The sequence below is a fragment of the Lithobates pipiens genome, unplaced genomic scaffold (genome assembly GCF_037356315.1).
Source record: "Lithobates pipiens isolate NorthernLeopardFrog02 unplaced genomic scaffold, aLitPip1_a1.2 Scaffold_60, whole genome shotgun sequence".
Classification (NCBI taxonomy): domain Eukaryota; kingdom Metazoa; phylum Chordata; class Amphibia; order Anura; family Ranidae; genus Lithobates; species Lithobates pipiens.
Genome location: NW_027507882.1, coordinates 1952708 through 1979654, shown reverse-complemented (window position 1 = coordinate 1979654; position 26947 = coordinate 1952708). Strand labels below are relative to the sequence as shown.

At 44.7% G+C, this 26947-nt stretch overlaps 1 protein-coding gene across 3 annotated transcripts in view; it reads left to right on the top strand.

The window, feature by feature from the left end:
* Nucleotides 1-26947, top strand: part of LOC143958278 (uncharacterized) — a 195578-nt gene that overhangs the window by 149594 nt on the left and 19037 nt on the right. For 2 of the 3 annotated variants that reach the window (XM_077467795.1, XM_077467798.1), the window contains exons 7-9: nt 2382-2552; nt 10641-10730; nt 20093-20215. In XM_077467795.1, the coding sequence (XP_077323921.1) occupies nt 2382-2552; nt 10641-10730; nt 20093-20215 (384 nt within the window). The remainder of the gene's footprint in view (nt 1-2381; nt 2553-10640; nt 10731-20092; nt 20216-26947) is intronic. The other variant, XM_077467796.1, reaches the window with a different exon arrangement.

The following is a 26947-nucleotide window of genomic DNA, read 5'->3' as shown; positions in this document are numbered from 1 at the left end:
CTTTACAATGCTGCAAGAACCAACTTCTTTTGATGCTCATAGTCACACACACTTCTCCCGAATGGATTTCATTACTCTTTTTTAACCATTTCAGCAATACAATTTTAGTTTGCGTCACATCTACACAATGTTTGATTTGTTTTTTTCTTTTTTGGATGTTTGTTTGGGGGGGGGGGGATTCCCTAAAAATCTCCTTTAAAGACATTGCTCATTTCTCCTTATTTTTTCATTTTTATTTTTGGGTGTAAACTTACAACAACAACATTATTGTATTTTTTATATTTTCTTTTTCTTTTTTAATCTACAGGAGGTTGTTTAGTGTTGGTACCCCTTGTTCTTTAGTTCACTTTGTATTTTGGAAATGTACCTGCCTGCTCACAAATAAACTCTACTTTTTGAAGGAAAACACATTACACAAGTATTTCATCAAACAAAAATAAAATTTATTTTGTTTGCTCGAAAATAAAACTAGGAACGCAGCACTGGAGAAACTTCTTAACTTTGGTGCAGCCTTTGGCCCCCAGGGCAGACATGACTAAATGAGATATAAAAAAATTGGTGGTCTGAGGAGTAGCTATCTCAGGGAGAGAAGTCTGCTCCTGAAGTCCTAGAGAGCAGGAAATTCAGATGCCATTTCTGTCCCCAGGATGGTGATCTTCAAGAGGCTGCATCTTCTGGCACACCAGACTCAACCCAGGCCATCACTCTCTGGTCTTCCTTTGTGACTTCCCACCAGGCATCCTTCCAGGCTGTGGCTGGGCTCCTGTAGCTGGGGCAGGAGGAGAAGGAGGGCGTTGGTGGACCTCCTGGCTGCCACTTGCCACAGCCTCCCCCCGACTGAGGTCTTCCTGTGTAGAAGACTATCATTCTGACACCAGCATTTTTCTTTCCCGTCCCAATAATTTTTGGTCACTACTGTCTATTGAGATGTAAACCACTTGGAGAAATCTCAACTTACTGATCAATAAGAACATCTAGTTAACATCATTAAATGTAACACAAGAAATATGTTCAACAATGCAATACCTGTCTCAAGCTGGGCGCCACCACATGGTGCTGCCTGGAAGGCCCAGGTTGGACATCAAAAGCCTCAGCTGGGGGTGAAGGATGCCTTGGAGGAAGACTGGAGAGTGGTGGCCTGGGTACCCCTTGGTCTTCCAGAAAATGCAGCCTGTCAAAGTGCACCATCCTGGGGTAATAAACAGCATCTGGATCTCCTGCTCTCAAGGACTCCAGGTGCTTCTTTCCCTCCCTGAAATATGTAAGCTTCATGGCCACAATTTTGCGATTCAGATATGTCATGTCTGCCGTGGGGACCCTGATCTGCACCAAAGCAAGCAGTTTCTCCAGTGCTGCGTTCCTCTTTGATCTGTCATTATAAAACTTGTTGTGGAACTGCCATAGGCAGGGCATCTCCATGTAGAGCTCGAGGAATAGCCCCATAAAGTTGGCATTGTTGAATGGGTCCATTTTGTCTGCAAGACACAACACAAGACAAACCCTCAAATACTAATAATGCAATTAAAATCCCTCCTAATCTTGTCCCAACATCGGCCTAGATACAAGCAGTCTAGTCTAGCCGCATCCGTGACTCACACTCTCCTCCAAGATCGTACGGACGATACACATGTGTGGCGTTTTATATACAGTGCGCATGCGTGAAACTCCGCTCGCCCCTGGCGTTCTTTCCAGACTATTCCCCGCCCCTTCGCTTCCCGCACAGTGGGGAGAGCACAGGGCGGAGAGAACGCAGGTGTGCACTAATAGTTCCACTAATGAGGAGGAGGGTGAGGAAAGCCCGGAGCCTGAAACGTCCTGATCCAGGAAGAGAAGATTTAAGGCCTCAAATATGTCTTTTGGAGAGATGTTGGAGATGGTCGACATATTGAACAGGACCGACTATGATGGGAAGTATGGACCTTACCCAAACCCAAATATCAGAAAGGCCAAGATCATGAATAAAGTTGTAAAGAGTCTTCTGAAGAATTTTGGGGTACACCGATCCAAGGATCAACTGAGAAAACGCTGGTCAGACCTGAAACTGAGGGAGCACGAGCAGTACCTAAGGATCAAGCGTGTTCTTAAAAAAAGTAAGTAGTTGTCGTGTGTTCATATGATTATTCTTGCTTGCATACTGCTCCATGTGCTTTGATTTCATGTTGTGCATTTTAAAATGGCCACTTTCAAGGTCATGGTTTCGTTCGTTCGTATGAAACATCGTTCTACAGGGAAGTATTCCAGCTTAACAAAGTGTCCCCAATAATGTTCTCACCTTGGAACTCGGCCCAAAAACACAAATTGTACCACACTTAAAAAGCAATGTTTCAGATTCCTATTTCTGCCCTCTGTGTGCTAATTAATCTTTGTTTACATTCTCATAGGGGAGAGAAGACTCGGCAAGTATGAGGACACCAGGGACCATGAGGACACCAGGGACCACACCCCTCCCAAAGAAGGGCAACTTCCAAAAGAAGAAACAGAGGAGCAGGAGCAGGCGGAGGAGGAGGAGGAAGGAGAGATCGTGGAGGTTGGACAAATTGTCACCACAACAGGTGAGTGTCGGAGAACACAGCTTCCGGTAAGCTCATCAATGTATATGACCATATTTGGATTACATGGTGTGTTTGTTTTTTTTTTTTCTAGGTGATGTGGGGGAAGATTCCTGTTTTACCAGTGAAAGTGCCCAGATCTTGATCGGGGAGATAATGGGGTGCAATAGGGATTTGGAAATTGTACAACAAAACATCAATGATGTAAAAAATAAAATGAGGAACATCATTGATGTTTTGGGGAGAGTGTGAAAACGAAAAAACTAGATAGGGTTTTAGTTTTGCTTTTTAACATAAAAATTTTGTATTTTGCATAATTAAAAATTAGGAAGATGCACAGAGTGTGAAAACATGTGCTATCTCCCATCATGGGGGATCAATGTACATGTTTTGTGGAAAGTGTCTGAGATGAAGGGGTTGCAGCCACAAAGCATGTACATTGTTCCCTCATGATGGGAGATAGCACATGTTGACACACTGTGTGCATCTTCCAAATTTGTATTTTTCAGGGTTGACACCCCATGTGATGAAGGCAATATCAGCCTAGTTTGTACATACTCATGTCTGATATTGTCTTCACTTTTCCAAGTTGAACTTTGTAAGTTCCTGTGTTCTGTATTTTACGGTTTGATACATGCCTGTTTACACAAAAAAACAAGTAAAAAATAAATATGATTAAACTCTGTTTTGGATACCCAAAATATCTTGGTTTGTTGTAAAAACCTTTACTAAACGCACATATGAATGTGCTTGTATTAAAAAGTTGAATTCTCAACAATGTGTGGCTTCCTTTTTCATTGGGCTTAAAATGTATTTGTAGTCAAATTTGAGTTTGTGCTGAGAAGGAGTGTGATTTACTAAAGGCAACTCCACTTTGCACTCCAAGTGCAGTTTCAGGTGTACTTTTGCAGTGCACTTGTAGTGCATAGTGGATGTGCCTTTAGTAAAAAGCACCCACAGTGATGTGTAAATTTGGGCAATCATGCCATTTTCCTGCCATCGTGCTGAAAATTAGCATGATTTTGATCAGTAATGCACTACACATTAGTTAACAAAAAGAAGGTGTGTGTGTGTAGCAGACCCACAACATAATAAGATTATCTGAAGAAGAGACTGTCCCCTCATCTTGCTCTGAACTTGGGTTTGCACTGTTGGTGAAAAAGGCACAACTTTAATAAAAATGGCAAAGTGGGAGGCCACAGTCTGCCATTCCTGTGGCGTTGAAGGACACTGTGTAGTGACACAAGAAAAAAAACTAGTAATTTGACAAATCAACATTGCATGCAGATTAGACACCCACATTTTTTGGCAAAATTAGTATAACATTTTTAGAAATGAGTATTTAAAGCCTAAAGTATAAGGTCCCCTTATGAGAGTCATAACCCCCCACCCCCCCCCCCCCCCCCCATCTGATGGGCCCTTGCTAAAAAATGAGGGGGGATGTTTAGGACAGGTAACACTCTGCACTTGATTGAGAGCTGAATGCCTAAATAATGTGTGATACTTTGTGAAGCCCCTCCTTAGTTACACTATTGGCAGCCCACCGGACAGGTAAGAAGTGTCATAATTACAAAATGGAAGGACATTTTGACATTCTGCTATTACATAGCAAGAAAATTAATGTGTTTAAAAAAAATAAATAGCATTTGAAAGTATTGAGGCAGGCCCTTACACTACATGCTTTGGTGAATTTGTGATCATGAAAAAGGTATTTTGAGTGTGTATTGGGTTGGGTCAAGTCATCAGATAGAAGATTGCTATCAGCTGAGGTAGCAGTTGGGGAGAGGGGGGTTCCTAATGAGTTTGGCCCAACTCCAAAAAAAAACAAAAAAGGTCACTTTGCATGAATTGAAGCACACACATCACATTTGTAGAGATTTTAGGGGGTGTTTAGGGGAAAGCAATACTATGGAGCTGCCAAAAGACATTGCTAAGTGACTAGACTATAGTTTTAGGGGCCAAGAAGAGCATGGTGGGGAAGTTAGTGAGGCAAATCTGCATGAGGACAAAGGGGCAGAGCATATGAATTAGAGCATATTGCAATGATGGTAATTAGGGAATGAGGAAAGAAATGCAAGACATTAGCAATCATGAAATACATAGAATGTGATGTTTAAGGATAAAACTTACCTTCATATAGTCCTTCTGCAGGAGCTGAATGATGGCAGAACAGGTCTCTGGAATAATGATCCCCAGAGCCTGGGGGGAGATGCCTGTAGAGAACTTGAGGTCCTGAAGGCTTCTCCCTGTCACCAAGTAGCGCAACGTGGCGATGAGCCTCTGCTCCGGAGTGATGGCTTGCCGCATGCAGGTATCCTGCCTGGTGATATAAGGGGTGAGTAAAGCCAGCAGACAGTGAAAAACGGGGTCCGTCATCCTGAGAATAATCCAGAAATGATCAGGATTATTCTCGCGGATCTCACGGAGCAAAGGCATGTGGGAGAACTGGTGACGCTGGCGCAACCAATTCTTGGTCCACAAACGCCTCCCCTCCCTGTTCATGGACTGGGCTTGTGTCAAAGTCAAAGTAAGAACCCCTGCACAGCACAAACTGTACGTTGAGTACGTAGACAAAACATGTTTGGAAAATGGTCGGCTGGTCAGAACGGACACCAGAAAGCACCGATAAACAGCAAGGCCTGAAAGGACGACCTGAATAGCAGAAGCAAGCAGACAATAAAAAATGCCTTTCAAAGCGTACTAGACCAAGATATAGTCCACAATGAGAAGCAAATACTTAATGACTGCACACACTGATTATCAGATATGCAAAGACAAGCACAAACTGAAGAGCGGTAGCGATCTGAATCACTAATCTGAAAAGCGTGAATCGTCTCTCACCAAACTTCTACTAAAACACGAGATCAGCAGAAGGAGCCCAAAGGGTGCCGGACGTGGTGCTGAACTTCCTTTTTCTAGTCCCGCCGTACAAGGCTTACGTCACCGCGTTCTTGGCAACCGCGAAATCAGACAACTTGGCCCGACCGTGTGTATGCAACAGTTTCGGACACAATCAGTCGGACTAAATCCGACGGGCAAAATCCGACGGATTTGGTTGCCAAAATCTCTGACCGTGTGTACAGGGGCTAAGGGTAGGCTGAGTCAGCAACAGGCATACAGTTCTCAGAAACAGGTTTGGATCAGAGTCACAAGATAACAACTGGAGACTGTCCACCAACTGCCTACTTCAGCTTTACTATTTAGGTAGGCAACCTACTGGCAAGATTGGAATTAGGCATGTATGCCCATAAATGTGTGAATTAACATGCTCACACAGACATGTTTGTGCACATAAGTGGCTAGCAATGACCCATATTCTGTCTATTGACACATGCACCCGCATGCATCATATTCTGCTGCCCTCCTGACAAAAATTCTGCTTTTGCCAATTCGAATCATACGTCTACGACTTAGATGACATCATCCTCCAAGACTGTTTGTTAAACTGTTATAAAATTGACACTGTACCACAGGGGTAAGATTGATTTTCTGCAATGTCTTCACGAGATTATTACCAATGTGGTTACTGTAATCATTTTTGACTAGTCTACGGGAGAAATATTGTTCTTGTTTGTATTTGAAAGATTCCATTATTTCATTTATTGCGTAAAGTCTCTCTTTAATTTGGATACAATGACATTTGCTTTTCTTGTGATTTTCTGGAAGTTCTTCTAACGCCACGTACACACGATCAAACTATCCGGCGGAAAACTTTTTTTACCCAAAAGTCTGGCTGACTTAGAAAGTAGTTTTGACTCAAAATTTGTCTGCCGGACACAATAAGGCCGTGTGTGTGCTAGTCCGCCATACTTTTGAAATGAATGGACTTTCCCGAGCACTAAGAAAAGTCTGTTCATTTTGAGCGCACCTCCAGGTAGCTGGGACTGGCGGAGGAAGTCAAAGACTTAAAGGGGAAGCCCTACGCCGAAAAAACGGCATGGGGGTCCCCCCAAGGTCCATATCAGACCCTTATCTGAGCACGCAACCCAACCGGTCAGGAAAGGGGGTGGGGCCGAGCGAGTGCCCCCCTCCTGAGTCGTACCAGGCCGCTTGCCCTCAACATGAGGGGGTGCTTTGGGGAAGGGGGGCCGCACGGCCCCCCATCCCAAAGCACTTTGTCCCCATGTTGATGAGGACAAGGGCCTCTTCCCGACAACCCTGGCTGTTGGTTGTCGGGGTCTGCGGGCGGGGGGCTTATCGGATACCGGCCCCCCACCCTATCTGAATGAGTATGGGGTACAATGTACCCCTACCCATACACCTGTGAAAAAAATGTAAATAAAACACAACACACAAGGGTTAAAAATAATTTATTGCACAGCTTCGGGGGTCTTCTCGCCGGACTCCTCCGCTATCTTCTGCTCTTTTGCTAGCTCTTTTACTAGCGGAGGAGCCCGGCTTTCTTCTTCGTCGCCGCCGCCATCCGGGGGTCTTCTTCCGACTTCGGGGGTCTTGTCCCCCTCTTCGGTTCTTCTTGCCGGGCCTCCGCTCCTTCTTCCAACTCTTTTATTGGCAGTGGCCTGGTATTCTGTCGCCGCTGTCTTCGCCGCCTTCTGTTTTTCTCTTCTTCTTCCTTGAGATGTTGACTCGATGCTCTCTCTGGCCGCAATGACAGGGACGCGGTGTGTGGTGACTTATATAGAGACATCGCCGGGTGATGTCCCCGCCCATTATGATGTCACAGTCCCAGAGGATGCTAGGGACTGTGACATCATAATGGGCGGGGACATCACCAGATGACCCCACCCATTGTCCCTATATAAGTCGCCGTGCAACACGTCCCTGTCATTATGGCCAGAGACAGTGACGAGTCAACAACTCAAGAAGAGAAGAAGAGAAGAACAGAAGAACAGCAGAACAGAAGAACAGAAGGCGGTGAAGACAGCGGCAACAGAAGACCAGTAAAAGAGCTGGAAGAAGGAGCGGAGGCCCGGCAAGAAGAACCGAAGAGGGGGACAAGACCCCCGAAGAGGGGGACAAGACCCCTGAAGTCAGAAGAAGACCCTCGGACAGCGGCGACAACGAAGAAGAAAGCCGGGCTCCTCCGCTAGTAAAAGAGCTAGCAAGAGAGCAGAAGATAGCGAAGGAGTCCAGCGAGAAGACTCCCCAAGATGGAAGAAGACCCCCGGAGCTGTGCAATAAATTATTTTTAACCCTTGTGTGTTGCGTTTTATTTAAATTTTTTTCACAGGTGAATGGGTAGGGGTACATTGTACCCCTATAGTACATAGGGTGGGGGGCTGGTATCCGGGGGCCCCCTTATTAACCACTTCAGCCCCGGACCATTTTGCTGGCTTAAGACCAGACCACTTTTTGCGATTCGGCACTGCGTCGCTTGAACTGACAATTGCGCGGTCGTGCGACGTTGCTCCCAAACAAAATTGATGTCCCTTTTTCCCACAAATAGAGTCGTATTGGTGGTATTTGAACACCCCTGTGTTTTTTTTTTTTGCGCTATAAACAAAAATAGAGCGACAATTTTGAAAAAAACACATTTTTAACTTTTTGTTATAAATATCCCCCAAAAATATATAATTTTTTTTTATTTTTTTCCCTCAGTTTAGGCCGATACGTATTCTTCTACATATTTTTGGTTAAAAAAAATCGCAATAAACGATTATTGATTGGTTTGCGCAAAAGTTATAGCGTTTACAAAATAGGGGATAGTTTTATGTTATTTTTATTAATAATTTTTTTTTTTACTAGTAATGGCGGCGATCAGCGATTTTTATTGTGACTGCGACATTATGGCGGACACATCGGACATTTTTGACACATTTTTGGGACCATTGTCATATATACAGCAATCACTGCTATATAAATGCAGTGATTCCTGTGTAAATGACACTGGCAGTGAGGGGGTTAACCAGTGGGTGGCAGTGTATGGGTTAAGTGTTCCTAGGGGTGTGTTACTAACTGTTGGGGGCTGGGCTTTCTTTTAATGAACACTGATCTCTGCTCCAATCACATGGAGCAGAAATCAGCGTCACTTGTTGCTAGGCAGAACTGGGAGATGCTGTTTACAACAGCATCTCCTAATTCAGCCGCCCCGTGAGACGATCGTGGGTATGCCCGCGGCGATCAAGTCCGTGGGACCGGCGCGCTCACGATGGCAGGGTGGCAAATTTAAAGGAACGTACAGGTACGCCCATTTGCCTGCTCGTGCCATTCTGCCGACGTACATCGGCATGCGCCGGTCGGGAAGTGGTTAAAGGGGGCTCCCGGATTCTGATAAGCCCCCCGCCCGCAGACCCCGACAACCAATGGCCAGGGTTGTCGGGAAGAGGCCCTTGTCCTCATCAACATGGGGACAAGGTGTTTTGGGGTGGAGGGGTCGCGCCGCCCCCCCCTTCCCCAAAGCACCCCCCATGTTGAGGGCACGCGGCCTGGTACGGCTCAGGAGGGGGGGGGGGGGGGCGCTCGCTCGTCCCCACCCCCTTTCCTGACCGGCCCGGTTGCGTGTTCGGATAAGGGTCTGATATAGACCTGGGGGGGGGCCACGCCGTTTTTTCGGAGTAGGGCTTCCCCTTTAAGTCCATACCAGGTGACAGGGCCAGTGACGTGTCAATCTCGCTGCCGTAGGCGGCGACATTGACTTCCTTCGCTACCTGGAGGTGCTCTCAAAATGAACAGACTTTCCTCCGTGCGTGGGCAAGTCCGTTCATTTCAAAAGTACGGCGGATAGTCTGGCCCGTGTGTGGGCAGGTCCGCTCGTTCGGATAGTCCGGCGGACTTTACGGCGGTTTGTCTGCCAGACTAAGTCCGCCGGATAGTTTGATCGTATGTACGCGGCATAATACACACATATATATAATTGAGTATACTTCAGCGTCGTAAAGAGGCACCTTTATACTGATCCAATGTAAACACACGCAGAAGTGGTAAGGGCTTCAGCTAGAATTTTCAAAATAATATTTTTTTTATACTTTATATTTTTTATCTTAGCTGATTTGTTGGGATAAACTAACATTTTCTCTAAACATCCACCATTAAAAATATATTGCGAAGTAGAATCTGCTATATATATTTTTGATTCTTGGAATTTTTTCTATAAAGGCATCCCTTGTTATAGGGCAGTGATGGCGAACCTTGGCACCCCAGATGTTTTGGAATTACATTTCCCATGATGCTCAACTACACTGCAGAGTGCATGAGCATCATGGGAAATGTAGTTCTAAAACATCTGGGGTGCCGAGGTTCGCCATCACTGTTATAAGGGGTATTTGGCTCAAGTTTAGATGCATTTTTTAATGAAGTCCACGTCAGTCTAAACTGTGTTTTACGGGCATGGTAGCCCACTTTTATTAAACAATATTCAATTTCCATCCAAGATTCCCATGCTGGGGTTTCAACTTCGCAACTGGAAAAATGTCAAGACATCTGGCTCCTTTGTCAGCAGCACCACTGCTCTTTGGTCTTTCAGACCATGGATTCTTCGGGCTCACTCAGCCTTGATTTCAACACCTCACTCTACAGGCCCAACTCCTGTCCTCCTGATAGGGTTCACCCAGCACCCAGGGGTCTCTTACACTTCTCAGAAACACAGGACTCCCACCAGCCCCCCACAGTGGATGCGCTAGTCAGCTCAGCTTTCTCGGTCTCTCTGGACCTGCACAGCTGTCCTGACTTTCCCAGTCCTACCGGAAAGAAGTCCCCCCCAACACTGGGTCTTGTCTCCTGAGTAGGTCACCCCTCCTGGAGCATACCGCTATCTCCACACAGAGACTCTCTCACTAAATGGCAGCAACTGCTGTAGCTCTGACCAGGCTTTTAATGACCCTGCATACCTATGCACTCATACAGGACGCAGGTGTCTCGCAAAATCCAGGCACAGGATTGAAGGTTCCTTCCCAACCAAGACACTTCAGAACCTTCAAACTCCAGACCCGGATACAGGGCTCCCTGCACCTTTGAGAATACTATGTCATTTCTACCTAAATTAGCATGCCATAGTCCTTTTAATGTCTAAATTAATTTGTGTCTTTTATATATGCTTGGAGTTTAACTTTAACAATTTAATACAGTTCAGTAAATGTTTTATTTACATGTCCACTTTCTAATAGTTTTCTTGTTTCCTTTCCTTATATACAGGTGGGTCCTATTGCTGTGCGTTCATTGGGAAAAAAGACACATAGGACACAAATGGTATCGGACCTTAGCTTTCCAAAATTTCCAGCAAAGGTACTGTACAAAAACACTGTCATATTTTTAGACCGTCATTCATAGGTGTCAAGACAAAAAGGTGCTTGAAATGGCTCCTGAAAAATACAAAAATAGAAAATTGTATCAAATATTTACCATAATTTTACTTTCCTGGCACCACTCTATGACAGCAACAGTACGGTGCTATATTGGCACCAGGAATGCTTCTTTTAACTGCAATGAATTAAAAAAAAAATAATAATTAGACATGTGCAAAAGGAAAAAATTTGTTTAGTTTTGTTTCATTTTAATTAGTTAACTAATTTCGTTTAGTTATATTAATTAAATTAGTTAAATTCGTTTTTGTATTTCGTTTAGTTTTCTGCCGAATTCGAAAAATCTGTCACATTCGAAAATATTTCAACCAAATTCGAAATAATTTCAACCGCATTCGAAACTATTTCAACCGGATTCGAAAATATTTTGCGACCCGATTTTAGGGCCATGTATCTCAGGGTCACTTGGTGCTAGAAACCCCAAATTTGGATATGTTGTAGTGCTAGTTCTATTGTGTTGGCATACCAAATTGGTGTTCCTAGCTATAAGTGACCCCGAGATATGTGGCCCCAAATTCGGGTCACAAAATGTCATTCTCTGCTGCAGAAAAGTACTTTCATATTGCCCATATCTGGGGTCGCTTGGTGGCAGGTGACGTAGCAAGTGGACAATCCACAACTTGGTCACATGGCACTCGTGGCCGGTCACATGGAACTCATGTCAAGTCACGTAGCACTCGTGTCAGGTCACGTGGCACTCATGTCAGGTCACGTGGCACTTGTGGCCGGCCACGTGGCACTCGTGGCTGGTCACGTGGCACTCGTGGCCGGTCACGTGGCAAGTGGACAATACACAACTTGTGGCAGGTGACGTGGCAAGTGGACAATACACAACTTGTGGCAGGTGACGTGGCAAGTGGACAAATACACAACTTGTGGCAGGTGACGCGGCAAGTGGACAAATACAATACACAACTTTTGGCAAGTGGACAATGACATACAGCATATGCACTTGCCTTGCGATCGACATCTGTGACTTCTTGAATCAGGCATGCTGCCAACTTCATTGATACCATAAATATAAATTAAATTTTTATTTTTTTGCAGATTACCATTTGTTTTAATAAGATCTCCTGCAGACTATTAGCATCTATTTCATTTTTTGCAGATCTCCTGCAGACTATTAGCATCTATTTTTTTTTTTTTGCAGATCTCCTGCAGACTATTAGCATCTATTTATTTTTTAGCAGATCTCATGTAGACTATTAACAGCCATTTCACTTCTTTTTTTTGCAGATCTCCTGCAGACTGTTAGAATCAATTTCATTTTTCTTTTTGCAGATTACTATTTATTTTCATCAGATCTCCTGCAGTATATTAACATCTATTTCATTTTTTTTGCAGATCTCCTGCAGACTATTAGCATCTATTTCATTTTCATTTTTATTTTTTTGCATTAGAACAGCCATTTCCTTTAGCTATAGATGCTAATAGTCTGCAGGAGATCTGCAAACAATGAAATATATGTTATTATACTGCAGGAAATCTGATGGAAATAAATAGTAATCTCCAAAAAAATGAAATTGATTCTAACAGTCTGCAGGAGATCTGCAAAAAAAAAAGTGAAATGGCTGTTAATAGTCTACAGGAGATCTGCTAAAAAAAATTGATGCCAATGGTCTGCAGGAGATCTGGTTAGAAAACAAAATAGATACTAATAGTCTGCAGGAGATCTGCAAAAACATTAAATAGATGCTAATAGTCTGCAGGAGATCTTATGGAAACAAATAGTAATCTGCAAAAGAAATTAAGAATGAAATAGATAGTATCTATATTCTATTCTGTTCTATTGTTTTTCTAGTCTATTCCCTATTTCCATTCTAATCTTTTCTATTCAAATTCAAATTCATTCTATACGAAATTCGAATGTCGGAAAGAAATATATATATATATATATATATATATATATTATAAAATCACCATCTTCCGAAATTCGAATTTAGTATATAATGAGTTTGATTTTAATAGAAAAGATTAATAGAATATAAAAGAATAGACTAGAAAAAAAATAGAACAGAACAGAATAAAATATAATATATTCTAGTCTGTTCTATCATTTTTCTAGTCTATTTTCTATTTTATTATAATCTATTAAATTAATTAATTAAACATTTTGAATTCATACTATTAGAAATTCAAATTTATTCTATTTGAAATTTGAATTTCAGAAGATGGTTATTTATTCTTTCTATTTTATTCTATTCAATTATATTTTTTTTCTAATCTTTTCTATTTGAATTAGAAATTTTGGAAGATGGTTAGTTACTTATCAACTTCAACTTCTCATACTTGCAGTGTACCAGTGCAAAAACACACACATCTTATTTCATTTATATTACTTTTCTGCAGAAGAGAATGACATTTTGTGACCCGACTTTGGGGCCACGTGTCTCGGGGGCCACTTATAGCTAGGAACCCCAAAATCTGGTATGCAAACAATAAAATTAGCACTACAACATATCCAAATTTGGGGTTTCTAGCTCCAAGTGACCCCGAGTTACGGGGCCCCAAATAAGTGGCCCCGAGATACATGGCCACAAAGTCGGGTCGCAAAATGTCATTTTTCGAATTTGATTCGAATTTCGTTAGCATTGTAATTCGGTAATTCAGATGCATTCGAATGTCCGAATAATGAAAATTTGTCCGAATTTCGATTCGGAACGAAACAAAATGCACATGTCTAATAATAATTGGGTTCTCCATTGCTACTTAAACAAATGCTAAGGGGGTAGCTACGGCGCTCACCTGCTATTAATTGTACCTAGTCCCTGCAGGGATCTATTTAAAATCAAGACGTGTAACTAAAGTGAATTATTGTTACCAGATTACTTAATAGTAATTTTACACACATAAATAAAAATAAAATATAGAAATAAAAATAAAAATTCCACATGTGCAATATATATAAAATAACTAACAGATGACAATATGGAAGGTGCATGAAGGTACTATAGAAAACATGGTATACATTATAACAAAAATGCTATATGTTAGTGCAGAAATTTCAATACACTTTCTACAATGTTAAAAAATGCATATGTGCATTTATGCGAATCACATAATGAAAAAAGTGCCAAGTGCCTATAAAGGTGCCACAATTTCAATATATACTGTAAAAAAGTGCTACGTGCTTCTATAGGTGCCGCAATATGTAAATAGAGTATTTTACACTTTGTAAAGTCGCTAAATGGAAGAATGCAAATATAAGTTAATACACAAGTCCAACAGCAGAAATTAATATCAGAAAATCCCTCTGGAACAAAAAGTGACAGTGTGCTTCAGTGCTTAGTGGGTTCCTGGATTGTAACCGGTGAGATTTCCGTGCATAAAGACAATATTCCGCACTCACCAGCTCCCCTGCCCCTTAAGGGGTTAATGCGCCTCCACAGTGTGAGCCCCTGTGTTGCTATATAGAGCTGCTCCGGTTATCATCCAGTAATTTTCCTCATTAAAAATAGAATGAAGCATACATAGTGTAATCCAGTTTAAAACCAAATTTTATTATGTGCATGAAATGCTACTCACAAAAATGAAGGATAAAACAGCACCTCAGTGTATATGCTGATCACAGGCTCCAGACGACGTCCAATGACGAAACGCGTAGGGCGTGGCCTATGGTGTACACTCTCTCACAATGGCGGCGGCGGTGAATTCAAACAGCTCATGGACCAACCTCATGCTCCAGTCACTTGCTTTTTTTTACTATTAATTTAAGTAATCAAATAGGTGAGATTTATGAAAGCCGTATTTTGTTATTTTGTTGTGGATTTTATTTGCCATTACAATAATGGCATGTACACACGACCGGTTTTTCCATCAGAAGAAACTCTGACAGTCTTTCAGACAGAGTTCCGACGGAGTTCTGCTGAAACAGACTTGCTTACACACGATCACACCAACGTCCGTTTCTGCCAGAAAGTCCGACCGTGTGTACACACATAAATATTATAAAATCAATCAAATAACCCAAAAGCACAAAAAAGGACTGATATAACAAATCAGCAGTAGGTTCTATAAGAGTGACCTCCAAAAAATTATTATTATCGATTTATATAGCGCCAACAGTTTACGCAGCGCTTTACAATGTATAGGGGGGACAACACAATTACAGTACAATACAAAAGGTATAGGAGGGCCCTGCTCGTAGAGCTTACATTCTAAAGGGAGGGGGTGGAGGTACAAAAGGTAATAGCTGCAGAGAATGATTTGATGGGGGTGGCTTGGGAACAGTTAGCTGGGTGTGGGATAGGCTTCCCTGAGTTTTCAGGGAACTCTTAAAGGTGGACAGGGTAGGGGCTGAGTGGACAGACTGGGGCAGAGAGTTCTAGAGGATGGGAGAGGCTCTGGAGAAGTCTTGAAGGCGAGCATGAGAGGAGGTAACAAGGGAGCTTAGAAAGCAGGAGGTCCTCAGAAGAGCAGAGGGGACGATTTGGGCGACATCTGCAGATGAGGTTGGTGATGTAGATGGGGGCGAGGTTGTGGATGGCCTTGTATGTTATGGGTAGCATTTTGAATTTTATACAGTGGGGTAGGGGAAGCCAGTGAAGGGATTGGCAGAGAGGGGCAGCAGTCACGGAACGATTAGTGAGGTGTATTAGTCTAGCAGCAGGATTCATAATAGACTGAAGGGGGGATAGCCTGCTTAAGGGTAGGCCATTAAGGAGAGAGTTGCAGTAGTCAAGGTGGGAAATAATCAAGGAGTGAACGAGTTGCTTTGTGGTGTCATTAGTCAGGAAGGGTCGAATTCTGGAGATGTTGCGGCAGGATTTAGCCAGTGATTGGATATGGGGGCTGAAGGAGAGGTCAGAGTCAAGGATTACACCCAGGACCCTGGCATGTGTGGAGGGACCAATGGCAGTGTTGTTGATATTAATGGTGAAGTCACGGGGGCGGGGGGGATCGTGAAGGAGGAAATATAACAAGCTCCGTTGTAGAAAGATTGAATTTGAGGAAGTGGTGTGACATCCATACTGATATGTCATTCAGTAAGTTGGAGATCTGTGAGGAGATTAAGGGGGTGAGTTGATGAGTGGAGAGATAGATATGGGTGTCATCGGCATAGAGGTGGTATTGGAAACCATGGGAGTTTATCAACTGGCCCAGGGAAGAGGTATAGAGAGAGAATAGGGGGGCCCAAGGACAGAACCTTGGAATACCCCAACAGAAAGAGGAAGGGGAGCAGAGGAGATGGAGTTGTAAGCGACACTGAAAGTGCGCTGAGATAGGTAGGAGGAAAAGCAGGATAAAGCAGAATCGCAGAGACCAAGGGAGCGTAATTTGCTGAGGAGGAGCAGGTGGTCAACTGTGTCAAAGGCAGCAGAGAGGTCTAAAAGTATGAGTATGGAGTAGTGGCCATTGGTTTTAGCAGTTAGTAGGTCCTTGGTGAGTTTTAGTAGGGCAGTTTCAGTAGAATGTTGTGGGCGGAAGTCAGACTGTAGGGGGTCAAGAAGGTTGTTGTCCATGAGGTAGCGACTCATTTGGTCATCGACAAGGCGTTCGATGAGTTTGGAGGCAAACGGAAGCAGGGAGATGGGTCTTAAGTTGTTCAAACAGGTGGGGTCTAGTGAGGGTTTTTTGACTATGGGGATAACCAGTGCATGTTTGAGCAGGGAAGGAAAGGTGCCGGAGGAGAGGGAGAGGTTTAAGATGTGGGTTAGGGAGTTAAGGATAGAGTGGGAAGGTGGTAGCAGTAATTGTGAGGGGACAGGGTCCAGGGAGCAGGTAGTGAGGTGGGCCGTGGAGAGGAGTTTATTAAATTCATCTGTGGTAACAGGGCAAAAAGAGGAGAGTATTGAGCATGGTGTTGGACCTGTTGTGTTGGGTAGGGGAGGAAGTTGAATGCTGGATATCTCTTTGCGAATTGTGTAAATTTTGCTATTGAAATGGTTGAAAATCTGTTGAGCGGTAAGCAAGTTGGTGGGTGGGGGCAGTGGGGGGTGAAGTAAGGAATTAAGGGTAGAAAAGAGTTGATGAGGTTTGGATGAGAGGGTTTTGATGCAAGTGTTTTAATAGGTTTGTTTAGCAGTGTGGAGGCAGGTGTTGTATTTGAGAAGGGCAGATTTGTAGAGGGTAAAAAATAGATGTTGATACAGGGGGCAGCTATCTGTGACCCTTTGAGAGCAGTTCCTTGCTCCTAAATAATGACTTCTATCCCTTTTGGGCAAAGAATATTTCTTACAATGTCCAGATGTCAGAGTTTACCTATCTACTCTACGACACTCATCAGCATTAATATCCTCTTCAGCCCAGTGCCCTTCAGGTATACACTCCATCTTCAGCTTAGTTCCCTGGGCTATCAGCACATGGTTCCTGAAAAGGCCAGGGTTTGACAAGATTTCTTCACACAGGCCTCCTCCAAGAGAGAAGCCTTATGGGACAACAAGTCATAGAAAGGTGCTCCCAAACATTTATCATCTCCTGAAGCCATGCTGTACCTCTGAGCTTAGTTCCTCAAGAAGCTCTCTTAAGCTTCAGCCCAGCTCCCTTTAGGTAGGCACTCCATCTTCAGCTTAGTTCCTTGGGCTCTCAGCACATGGCTCCTGCATAGGCCAGGGTTTGACAGCATTTCTTCACACAGGCCTCTTCTAAGAGAGAAGCCTTATGGGACAACAAGTCTTAGGGGGGGTACTCCCAAACATTTATAATTTCCCGAAGCCAAACTTCCTTTAGGGAGTATTCTTTAGCACAGTTCCCTTCAGGTATGTTCTCCATCTTCAGCTTAGTTGCTTGGGCCCTCAGCACATATCTACTGCTAAAACCAGGCTTTGACAGCATTCTTACACACAAGCCTCCTCTAAAGTAAAAGCCACATGGGAGAACAAGTCCAAAAAAGGTGCTCCCAAACATTTATCATCTCCTGAAGTCATACCTCTGAATTTAGCTCCTCAATGGTCTCTCTTCAGTCCAGTTCCCTTTAGGTATGCACTCCAGCTTTAGCTTAGTTCCTTGGACCCTCAGCACATGATTTCTTACATCAATTCTTTACACAGGCCTCCTTCAAGTAGAATCCCCAGGGAAGAGAGAGTTCTGAAAAGGTTCTACCAAACATTTATTATCTCCCCAAGCCAAACCTCTGAGCGTAGCTCCTCAGGGAGCATTCTTCTGCCCAGTTCCCCTCAGGCATGCACTCCATCTTGAGCTTATTTCCTTGGGCCCTCAGCACATGTATAAGGGATACCGAATCAGGATCCAGAACAAGTATGATTAAATAATGAATAACATCATAATTAACATCATAATTAACATGAATAACATCCTTGCAACAAAAAAAAAATAAAAAACATAAAAAATGTAAAATTGAAAAATAAACATGATATTGCAGCAAACCCAGAACAACACCCCAACTAATAAACATTGTGTACAAAATGGAGGGAGCTCATATAAACAGGGAAGAATAAGGATTGGGTACAAGGGGAACAGAGCAAGATACAGGGTAATGAATGCAGGGAATAGGATACTGGATGCTTGGTACCGGGTACTCACAGATAGAACACTGAAGCACTTCTCTTTATCAAGGGAGGGACTAAATATCTACCCAGCAGCCAGTATCAGATTGATAAAATAGAGTTGGAATGGTGCGCTTATTCCATTTATCCTTATAATGTTTAGACCAGGCATGTCCAAAGTCCGGCCCGCGGGCCAATTGCGGCCCGCGGCCCGGTTTTGAACGGCCCGCCTGGTTATTTGGACATACATATCTTTTGTGGCCCCCGACGATCTCCCAGCGCCGGGGCCACAAAAGATATATATGCTTCGGAAGGTACAGGGAGGACAGGACCGAGCGCCGTACACAGGAGAATTTCCTGTTTACGGGCGGCCTCTGTAATAGGAAGTCCTTCTCCTGCACTGCCATTGGACGACTGTTCTGTCCATCAAAGGAGGCGGGACTTTCTATTAAAGAAGCCGCCGTGTAAACAGGAGATTCTCCTTTGGCGCTCGTCAGTGCATTTCTGGCAATGGTGCTGTGTTCCTGGCAATGGTGCTGTGTTCCTGGCAATGGTGCTGCGTTCCTGGCAATGGTGCTGCATTCCTGGCAATGGTACTGCGTTCCTGGCAATGGTGCTGCGTTCCTGGCAATGGTGCTGCGTTCCTGGCAATGGTGAGTCATTCCCGGCAATGGTGCTGCATTCCTGGCAATGGTGAGGCATTTGGGGAGGCATTCCTGGCAATGGTGCTGCGTCCCAGGCAATGGTGCTGCGTGCCTGGCAATGGTGCTGCATCCCTGGCAATGGTGCTGCGTCCCTGGCAATGGTGGGGGAATTCCTGCCTATGGTGGGGGCATTCCTGGCTATGGTGGGGGCATTCCTGGCTATGGTGGGGGCATTCCTTGCTATGGTGGGGGCATTCCTTGCTATGGTGGGGGCATTCCTTGCTATGGTGGGGGCATTCCTTGCTATGGGGGGCATTCCTGGCTATGGGGGGGCATTCCTGGCTATGGGGGGGCATTCCTGGCTATGGTGGGGGCATTCCTGGCTATGGTGAGTGCATTCCTGGCTGTGGTGGGTGTGTTCCTGGCAAAGGTGGGTCTGAAGATGTGCACTGATTAGGCTGCATTGGTGGGCACTGACCATTATGTTGCTTCACAGTTCTTTATTTAAACATTTTTTTTTCCTGAAACTTCCCTCTTGAAGTGAAGGTGCGTGTTATACGCCAATTAATACAGTATGTACAAATACGCCCAAGCTCATTTCTTCCCACACACAGCCACAAAGGCAAGAGAATTCTTGTTGGGCAGTGTATTAGAGCCCGAACGAACACACTTAGACCGAATTTTAACGATTCAAAGAATGTCAGGCAAAATGGTCCGCCCTCGCACATGTTCACTTCATCAAATCCGGCCCTCTTTGAAAAAAGTTTGGACACCCCTGGTTTAGACCATACAAGAAGTAAACAAACAGACAAAATGCAGAATTGTCTATTCACCTGATTATTTCTTGTACAGAGTGCATGTTTTTTTTTTTTTGGTCTTTATGTTGATTGGACACTTTATATACAAGTACTCTGCATTTTGTCTGTTTGTTTGTTTACTTCTTGTAAAGTCTACAGTATTATATTATAAGGATAAATTGAATAAGTGCACCATTCCCACTGTATTTTATTTTACTTTTAGTTTTTGAGTCCACTATTTAATGGTTGCAGCACTTCGTGGTTTCACTTATCAAAACATATTTTTATTTTTATTTATATTAGATTATTCACTTTCCACTATACTGTTGAGTTTAACTCTCAGTATAAATGCTTGCCTGCCTTGGCTTCTAAATTTCAAATCTTCATCTTCGTTTTCAGGTTGATAGAATCCTTCTTGATGACATACGAAAGAATGACTATAAATTCACCATCGTGGACTGCATGGATCTAGAGAAAGGAACTGTAAACATTACTGAAGAGGGATCTGTACCTATAACACAGGTAATGATAATTTCAAGGACAGAGTGAAAGAAAGCAGGAGACTTCTGAACATTTTATAAAAAAATGAAATCCATGAATTATAAATCAGAAATTTCCATCCCATCTGTTCCTACCTGACTATTCCCCCAAAAGGGGAAGTTCCACTTTAAGGCCTCCTCTTCCCCAAATGGCACTTTTTTTTTAGGGGGGGGGTACTTGGTTTTGACACTAAGGGCCGGTTCACACAGCGATGCGCGGCGAGGCGTCTCCGACTTGCCTCGCCGCGACCTGCACGGACCTCAGCGGCGACTTGCAGAGGACTTCTGCATAGAAGTCAATGCAAGTCGCCCCCGAAGTCGCCCCAAAGTAGTACAGGAACCTTTTTTCTGAGTCGGAGCGACTCGAGTCGCTCCTCTCAGAACGGTTCCATAGCACTGAATGGGGGCGACTTGCGGGAGCGAGGCGAGGCGAGCCGTGTCGCCTCGCCTCGCGTCGCAGTGTGAACCGGCCCTTATACTCAGGTTGCCTATTCTTCTGTTATATACAGATATCTAGTGGCAGTTATGGGTCACTATAATATTTGATTTGGTCTCTATCTCTGTCCCTCCCTCCTGTTTAGTGCTATTTAGTTCAGTTCTAGCTAGACCCTCCCAATATCTTCCATGCTTCTTCAGTCAGTCTTGGGCAGCCCATACAGTAATCATTTTTTTTTGCGTTCAACCAGCGGGTACAACATGCCTACTTAAAGCGGAGCTCCTGCCCCCCGACCAAAGAAATTAAAAGTCAGCAGCTACAAATACTGTACAGTATCTCACAAGAGTGAGTACACCCCTCACATTTTTGTAAATATTTTATTCTATCTTTTCATGGGACAACACTGAAGAAATGACACTTTGCTACAATGTAAAGTAGTGAATGTACAGCTTGTATAACAGTGTACATTTGCTGTCCCCTCAAAATAACTCAACACACATCCATTAATGTCTAAACCGCTGGCAACAAAAGTGAGTACACCCCTAAAAGGAAAAATTTCCAAATTGGGCCCAATTAGCCATTTTCCCTCCCAGTGTCATGTGACTCGTTAGTGTTACAAGGTCTCAGGTGTGAATGGGGAGCAGGTGTGTTAAATTTGGTGTTATCACTCTCACTCTTTCATACTGGTCACTGGAAGTTCAACATGGCACCTCATGGCAAAGAACTCTCTGAGGATCTGAAAAAAAAGTGTTGCTCTACATAAAGATAGCCCAGGCTATAAGAAGATTACCAAGACCCTGAAACTGAGCTGCAGCATGGTGGCCAAGACCGTACAGTGATTTAACAGGACAGGTTCCACTCAGAACAGGCCTCGCCATGGTCAACCAAAGAAGTTGAGTGCACGTGCTCAGTGTCATATCCAGAGGTTGTCTTTGGGAAATAGATGTATGAGTGCTGCCAGCATTGCTGCAGAGGTTGAAGGGGTGGGGGAGGTCAGCCTGTCAGTGCTCAGATCATACACTGCACACTGCATCAAATTGGTCTGCATGGCTGTTGTCCCAGTAAGAAGCCTCTTCTAAAGATGATGCACGAAAAAAGGAAGTTTGCTGAAGACAAGCAGACAAGACAAGCAGACTAAGGACATGGATTGCTGGAACCATGTCCTGTGGTCTGCTGAGACCAAGATAAACTTATTTGGTTCAGATGGTGTCAACCGTGTGTGGCGGCAACCAGGTGAGGAGTACAAAGACAAGTGTGTCTTGTCTACAGTCAAGCATGGTGGTGGGAGTGTCATGGTCTGGGGCTGCATGAGTGCTGTCAGCACTGGGGATCTACAGTTCATTGAGGAAACCATGAATTCCAACATGTACTGTGACATACTGAAGCATAGAATGATCCTCTCCCATAAGAGACTGGACCGCAGGGCAGTATTCCAACACGATAATGACCCCAAACACACCTCCAAGACGACCACTGCCTTGCTAAAGAAGCTGAGGGTAAAGGTGATGAACTGGCCAATCATGTCTCTGGACCTAAACTGTATTGATCATCTGTGGGGGATCCTCAAATGGGAGGTAGAGGAGCGCAAGGTCTCTAACATCCACCAGCTCCGTGATGTCGTCATGGAGGAGTGGAAGGGGACTCCAGTGCCAACCTGTGAAGTTCTGGTGAACTTCATGCCCAAGAGGGTTAAGGCAGTGCTGGAAAATAATGGTGGCCACACAAAATATTGACACTTTTATCCCAGTTTGGACATTTTCACTTAGGGGTGTACTCACTTTTGTTGCCAGTGGTTTAGACATTAACCACTTAAGGACCGCCGCATGTAGATATACGTCGGCAGAATGGCATGTACGGGCACAAGCACATACCCGTACGTGCTTGCCTACCAGCGCTCCTGGTAGAATGAGCAGTAACCGCTTCTGGGGGACCCAGACCCTTAGCCTTATACGCCCTTTGGATGGCTTGAACAATCCAAGATGCTATAGTTCTTGAAGAAGCACGTAAACCTCTATTCTTCCCATAAAAGTAGATGAATAAGTGGTCAGAATTCCGGAAAGGAGCTGTGGCTTCTAGGTATTGCCTTAAGACTTCCCCAACATCTAGGAGGATGAATATTGGAGTCTTCATCTGCCTGGAAAATTGGAAGGACAATCCTGATTTTCGTGAAAAACAGTTGTTACTTTCGGATTTGATCCTAACATAGGAATCAAGACTGCCCGATCTGGGGAAAAAGGTGAGAAATGGCTTCTTGCAGCCTAGAGAACTAATCTCAGAGACCCTTTTGGCCGATGTTATGGCCACTAGAAAAGCAATTTTAAGAGAGAGATCCTTAATAGATGCTTGTCCCATATGCATTTCTGAGAAAAAATCCAAAACAAAAAGATCCCATTTTGGAAACCTCGGCTTTCTCTGAGTCTTCTTGCCCCTTTGAAGAACTGCCTAGTGAGAGGATGCTTGGCCCATGAGACACCTGAAAATGCAGAGATCGCAGAGACCTGAACCCGCAAGGAACTTATAGATAGGGACAAGTCTAGACCCGTTTGTAGAAAACCAATAACATCCCGTATCTTTGGATCTCTACATGAGCCGTTGGATGTAGACACATAGTCCGCAAATTTTGACCAAATCCTCTGATAAACTTTGTTGGTACCTGGTCTTCTGGCATTTAGTAGAGTAGAAATGGCTGTGTCAGGACAGCCTAATGCTTCCAGCCTTTCCCTTTCAAAAACCAGGCCATCAGATGGAGCTGAGATGGGCAAGGGTGTGATAGGTTGTTCCCTGTGACAAGAGGTCCGGTCTGAGAGGGAGAGGAACTGGATCCTGGTAGCTGAGTTGTAACAAGAGAGGGAACCATGGCCTGTTGGGCCAGTATGGAACAACCGCTACTACTTCGACTTCTTCCCATCTGAGCCTGGACAGAAATCGGAGAATGACTGAAACTGGGGGAAAGGCATAAGCCTTGTGGAACCTCCCCTGGTCCGTCAGTGCATCCACTGCGAAGGCCTGGGGACAACGACACCTCGTGTAATACTTCACCAGCTTGAAATTGCACGGGGAGGCAAACAGGTCCACCTCTGGTAGAACTCCCAGAGACAGAATCCAGTTGAACACCTCGATGTGGAGAGACCATTCGTTGTTGTCCAGGGAAAACCTTGATAGAAAGTCCGCCTGGACATTTTGAATTCCCGGAAGATAGACTGCCGTTAGATTCAACAGATTCGACTGGGCCCAAGACATGATTGGCCTTACTTCCCTCAACAAGGAAAGACTGCAGGTGCCCCCCTGTCTTTTGATGTAAGAAACAGCCGTCGTATTGTCCATCCTTAGAAGGACTGAGGATCCTGAAGTCAGGTGGAGAAAGGCCTGTAAAGCACGGAAGGCGGCCCGGAGTTTCAACACATTTGAGACTACCTTCTGGGATGGGAAATCCCACATGCCTTGGGCTACTTCCGACAAGCATAGAGCACCCCAACTTCTGCTGCTGGCGTCCGTAGTCACTGTTACCCAGGAAACCGGAGCTATTGAATGGCAATTCAGAAGATTCTTCTGCTGTAACCACCAGGGAAGACTCTCCCTCATTGAAGGGGTTATCCGAACTAGATGGTATCGGGAGTCCGGATCCCACTGTTGGAGAAAGCCCTTCTGAAAGGGTCGCATCTTCCATTGCGCCCATTTCACCATTGGAGCTGTGGCCACCATGGTACCTATTATCATCAAACACTGTGAGGCCCTGAGAGGGGGAGATGGCATTGCGAGATAGAATCTTCTCTAGAGGTAAGGAGATTGTACTCTTTACTGTGTTGAATCGGGCTCCAAGAAACGTTAAGGACTGAGTTGGGATTAGATGACTTTTCTCCCTGTTCAATAGCCACCCGAATTCCGTCAGGGTAGAAATGACCTGATCTCAATGTGACAAGAGATGGTCTCTGTTTTGAGAGAGTAAGAGCAGATCGTCCAAGTAATGGTGCAATCGAATCCCTTTGACCCAGATCAGAGCCACGATAGCCAGTAAGAGCTTGGAAAACACTCGAGGCGATGTTGTAAGCCCGAATGGGAGACATGTAAACTGAAGGTGTGTTTGACCCACTGCAAAATGGAGATACTTTTGAAACTCCCTTGCAATAGGAACATGAAAGTAAACATCTTTCAGGTCTATGGAAATAAGCCAATCGCCTGGTTGGATCGTCTGGCGTATTGTTAGCAATGTCTCCATCTTGAACCTTTTTTTCTTTATAAATGTGTTCAGGTGTGTCAGATCGATGACCGGCCTCCAGGAACCAGTCTTTTTGAGGACCATGAAAAGGGGAGAGTAAATCCCTTTGAACCTTTCCTCGGTTGGAGCCCGAATGGCGGCTCCTTGGGCCAACAGGGATTCTGTATAAGATAGGAGAATTTGTCTCTTTTCTTCTGAGTGTGGCAGAACTGTCGGAACAAACCGGTGTATGGGCGGGCTGCTGAAGACCCAGGAATGGCCCGCTGACACTGTTTTGATTGTCCAATAGTCTTTGACCGAGGCTGCCCAGACGTGCTGGAAAAGGAGTAACCGGGCCCCAACCCGCTCCGCCTGGACAGGCTCTATATCAAAAAGACTTGGAAGACTCCCGTCCCCCAGATGTAGCTGACTTAGAGGACTTCTGGCCAGAGGGCTGATTTCTCCTCCAATTTTTTCTAAATTCGCGACCAGGCCTGTAGCGACGGGCATCTCTAGCGCGTTCTGGATTCGACCTATGTTGAGATCTTCTCTGGCCCAGGAGACGGCGATCCTGGGGTAAGAACCCTGACTTACCACCTGTAGCGCGTGTAATGGCTGAATCCAATTTGTTCCCAAAAAGGGAAGATCCCTCAAAGGGAATTCTGCACCACGCCTGTTTGGAGGCAGGATCAGCAACCCAGGGACGAAGCCACACGGCACGCTTGGCCGTAACAGAGGAAAGCATAACATGTGCTACTAGGCGAATAATATCAAGGGACTCCTCCCCCAGGAAAACCGAAGCAAGTCTCAGCTCATGTATTGGTGATCTCCTGACCAAATCTTCAGACATACTGCCCAGGGTTGCACCAACCTCATCCGTCCAGGCCTCCATAGCTTTTGATAACGCTGCCAGGGCTAAGGCTGGTTTACAAGCCATACCTGCTGTTATATAAATACGTTTCAAGTCCGTATCAATCTTTCTTTCTAGGCCATCCCTGAAGGACACAGTGGGAGTGTAACATCTCTCACTAGCCTCATCAAGGCTGCATCAATGAGAGGGGCCGACTCCAGATGTTTCACCTCATTGCTCTTAAATGGGTACATTTTTGAAATTTTGGAAATCAAGGAGTTTTTCCTCTCAACTTTACTCCATTCGTCCATGATAATTTCGCCAAGTTCACCCAAGAAGGGGAAGTTTGGGCGCTCCTTCTTGAGATGTTTAAAGTATTTCCTCTGTTTAGAGGGAGCTTCTACAGGATCTTCCCATCTCAATGTCTCCTTGACCGCTCTGACCAACTGCGGAACTAAGGAAAAGTAAAAACCGGCACCAGGTTCCAAACCTTCAGTCTCACTGTCAGAAGAACCGGAAAATGAGGGACTATGACGAGAGGGACCAGGAACCTCTGTATCCGAAATATCTAGAGCCGTACCGGAGGGAGGGATAAACGGTTGATCAGAATCTGCTTTATTCAGTGATTCCTGAACTACTCTCCTGACCAGAGCTTCCACTTGCTGGTCCCCAGCTCCTCTTTCCTTCATGGCTCTTTCATAACATAGCTCGCAGAGGAAATTACCCTCTGGGACCTGAGCATTACATCCCCAGCAGGCTCTTTTCTCTGAGCGGCTGGCATGGCGGTGAGAATGGCGACCAGACTCAGACTTAGACCTTTCTTTATGGTGTCTGGATGGTGACCTAATAGGTCTAGAACTTGACGTGGAATGGTGATGTTGCGACCTAGACCATCTTGCCCCGACCGCGCCTGTGCAAACCAAGCCTCAATCGAGACTCGACAGCTGCGCAGATCGAAGCAGGAAGCAGTGAGTTGGAACGCAGGAGCGTCCCAGCGCCATGACCAGGAAGACCACCAGACAAAAAAAGACGGTACAAAACACACAAAAACTGCTGCCATAGAGATAAAATGTGTATACGTTACCAGTCACCGCACAACACACGATCCGACCTGGTACTGGGATCTTGAAGTACTCATAGTGCACCCGGGGCATCATAAATGGGGGGGGCTCCTGCTAATAGCAAGGACGTTTGGCCAAATTGCCGCTTGCCAGCCAATGGCTGGTTAGTAAGC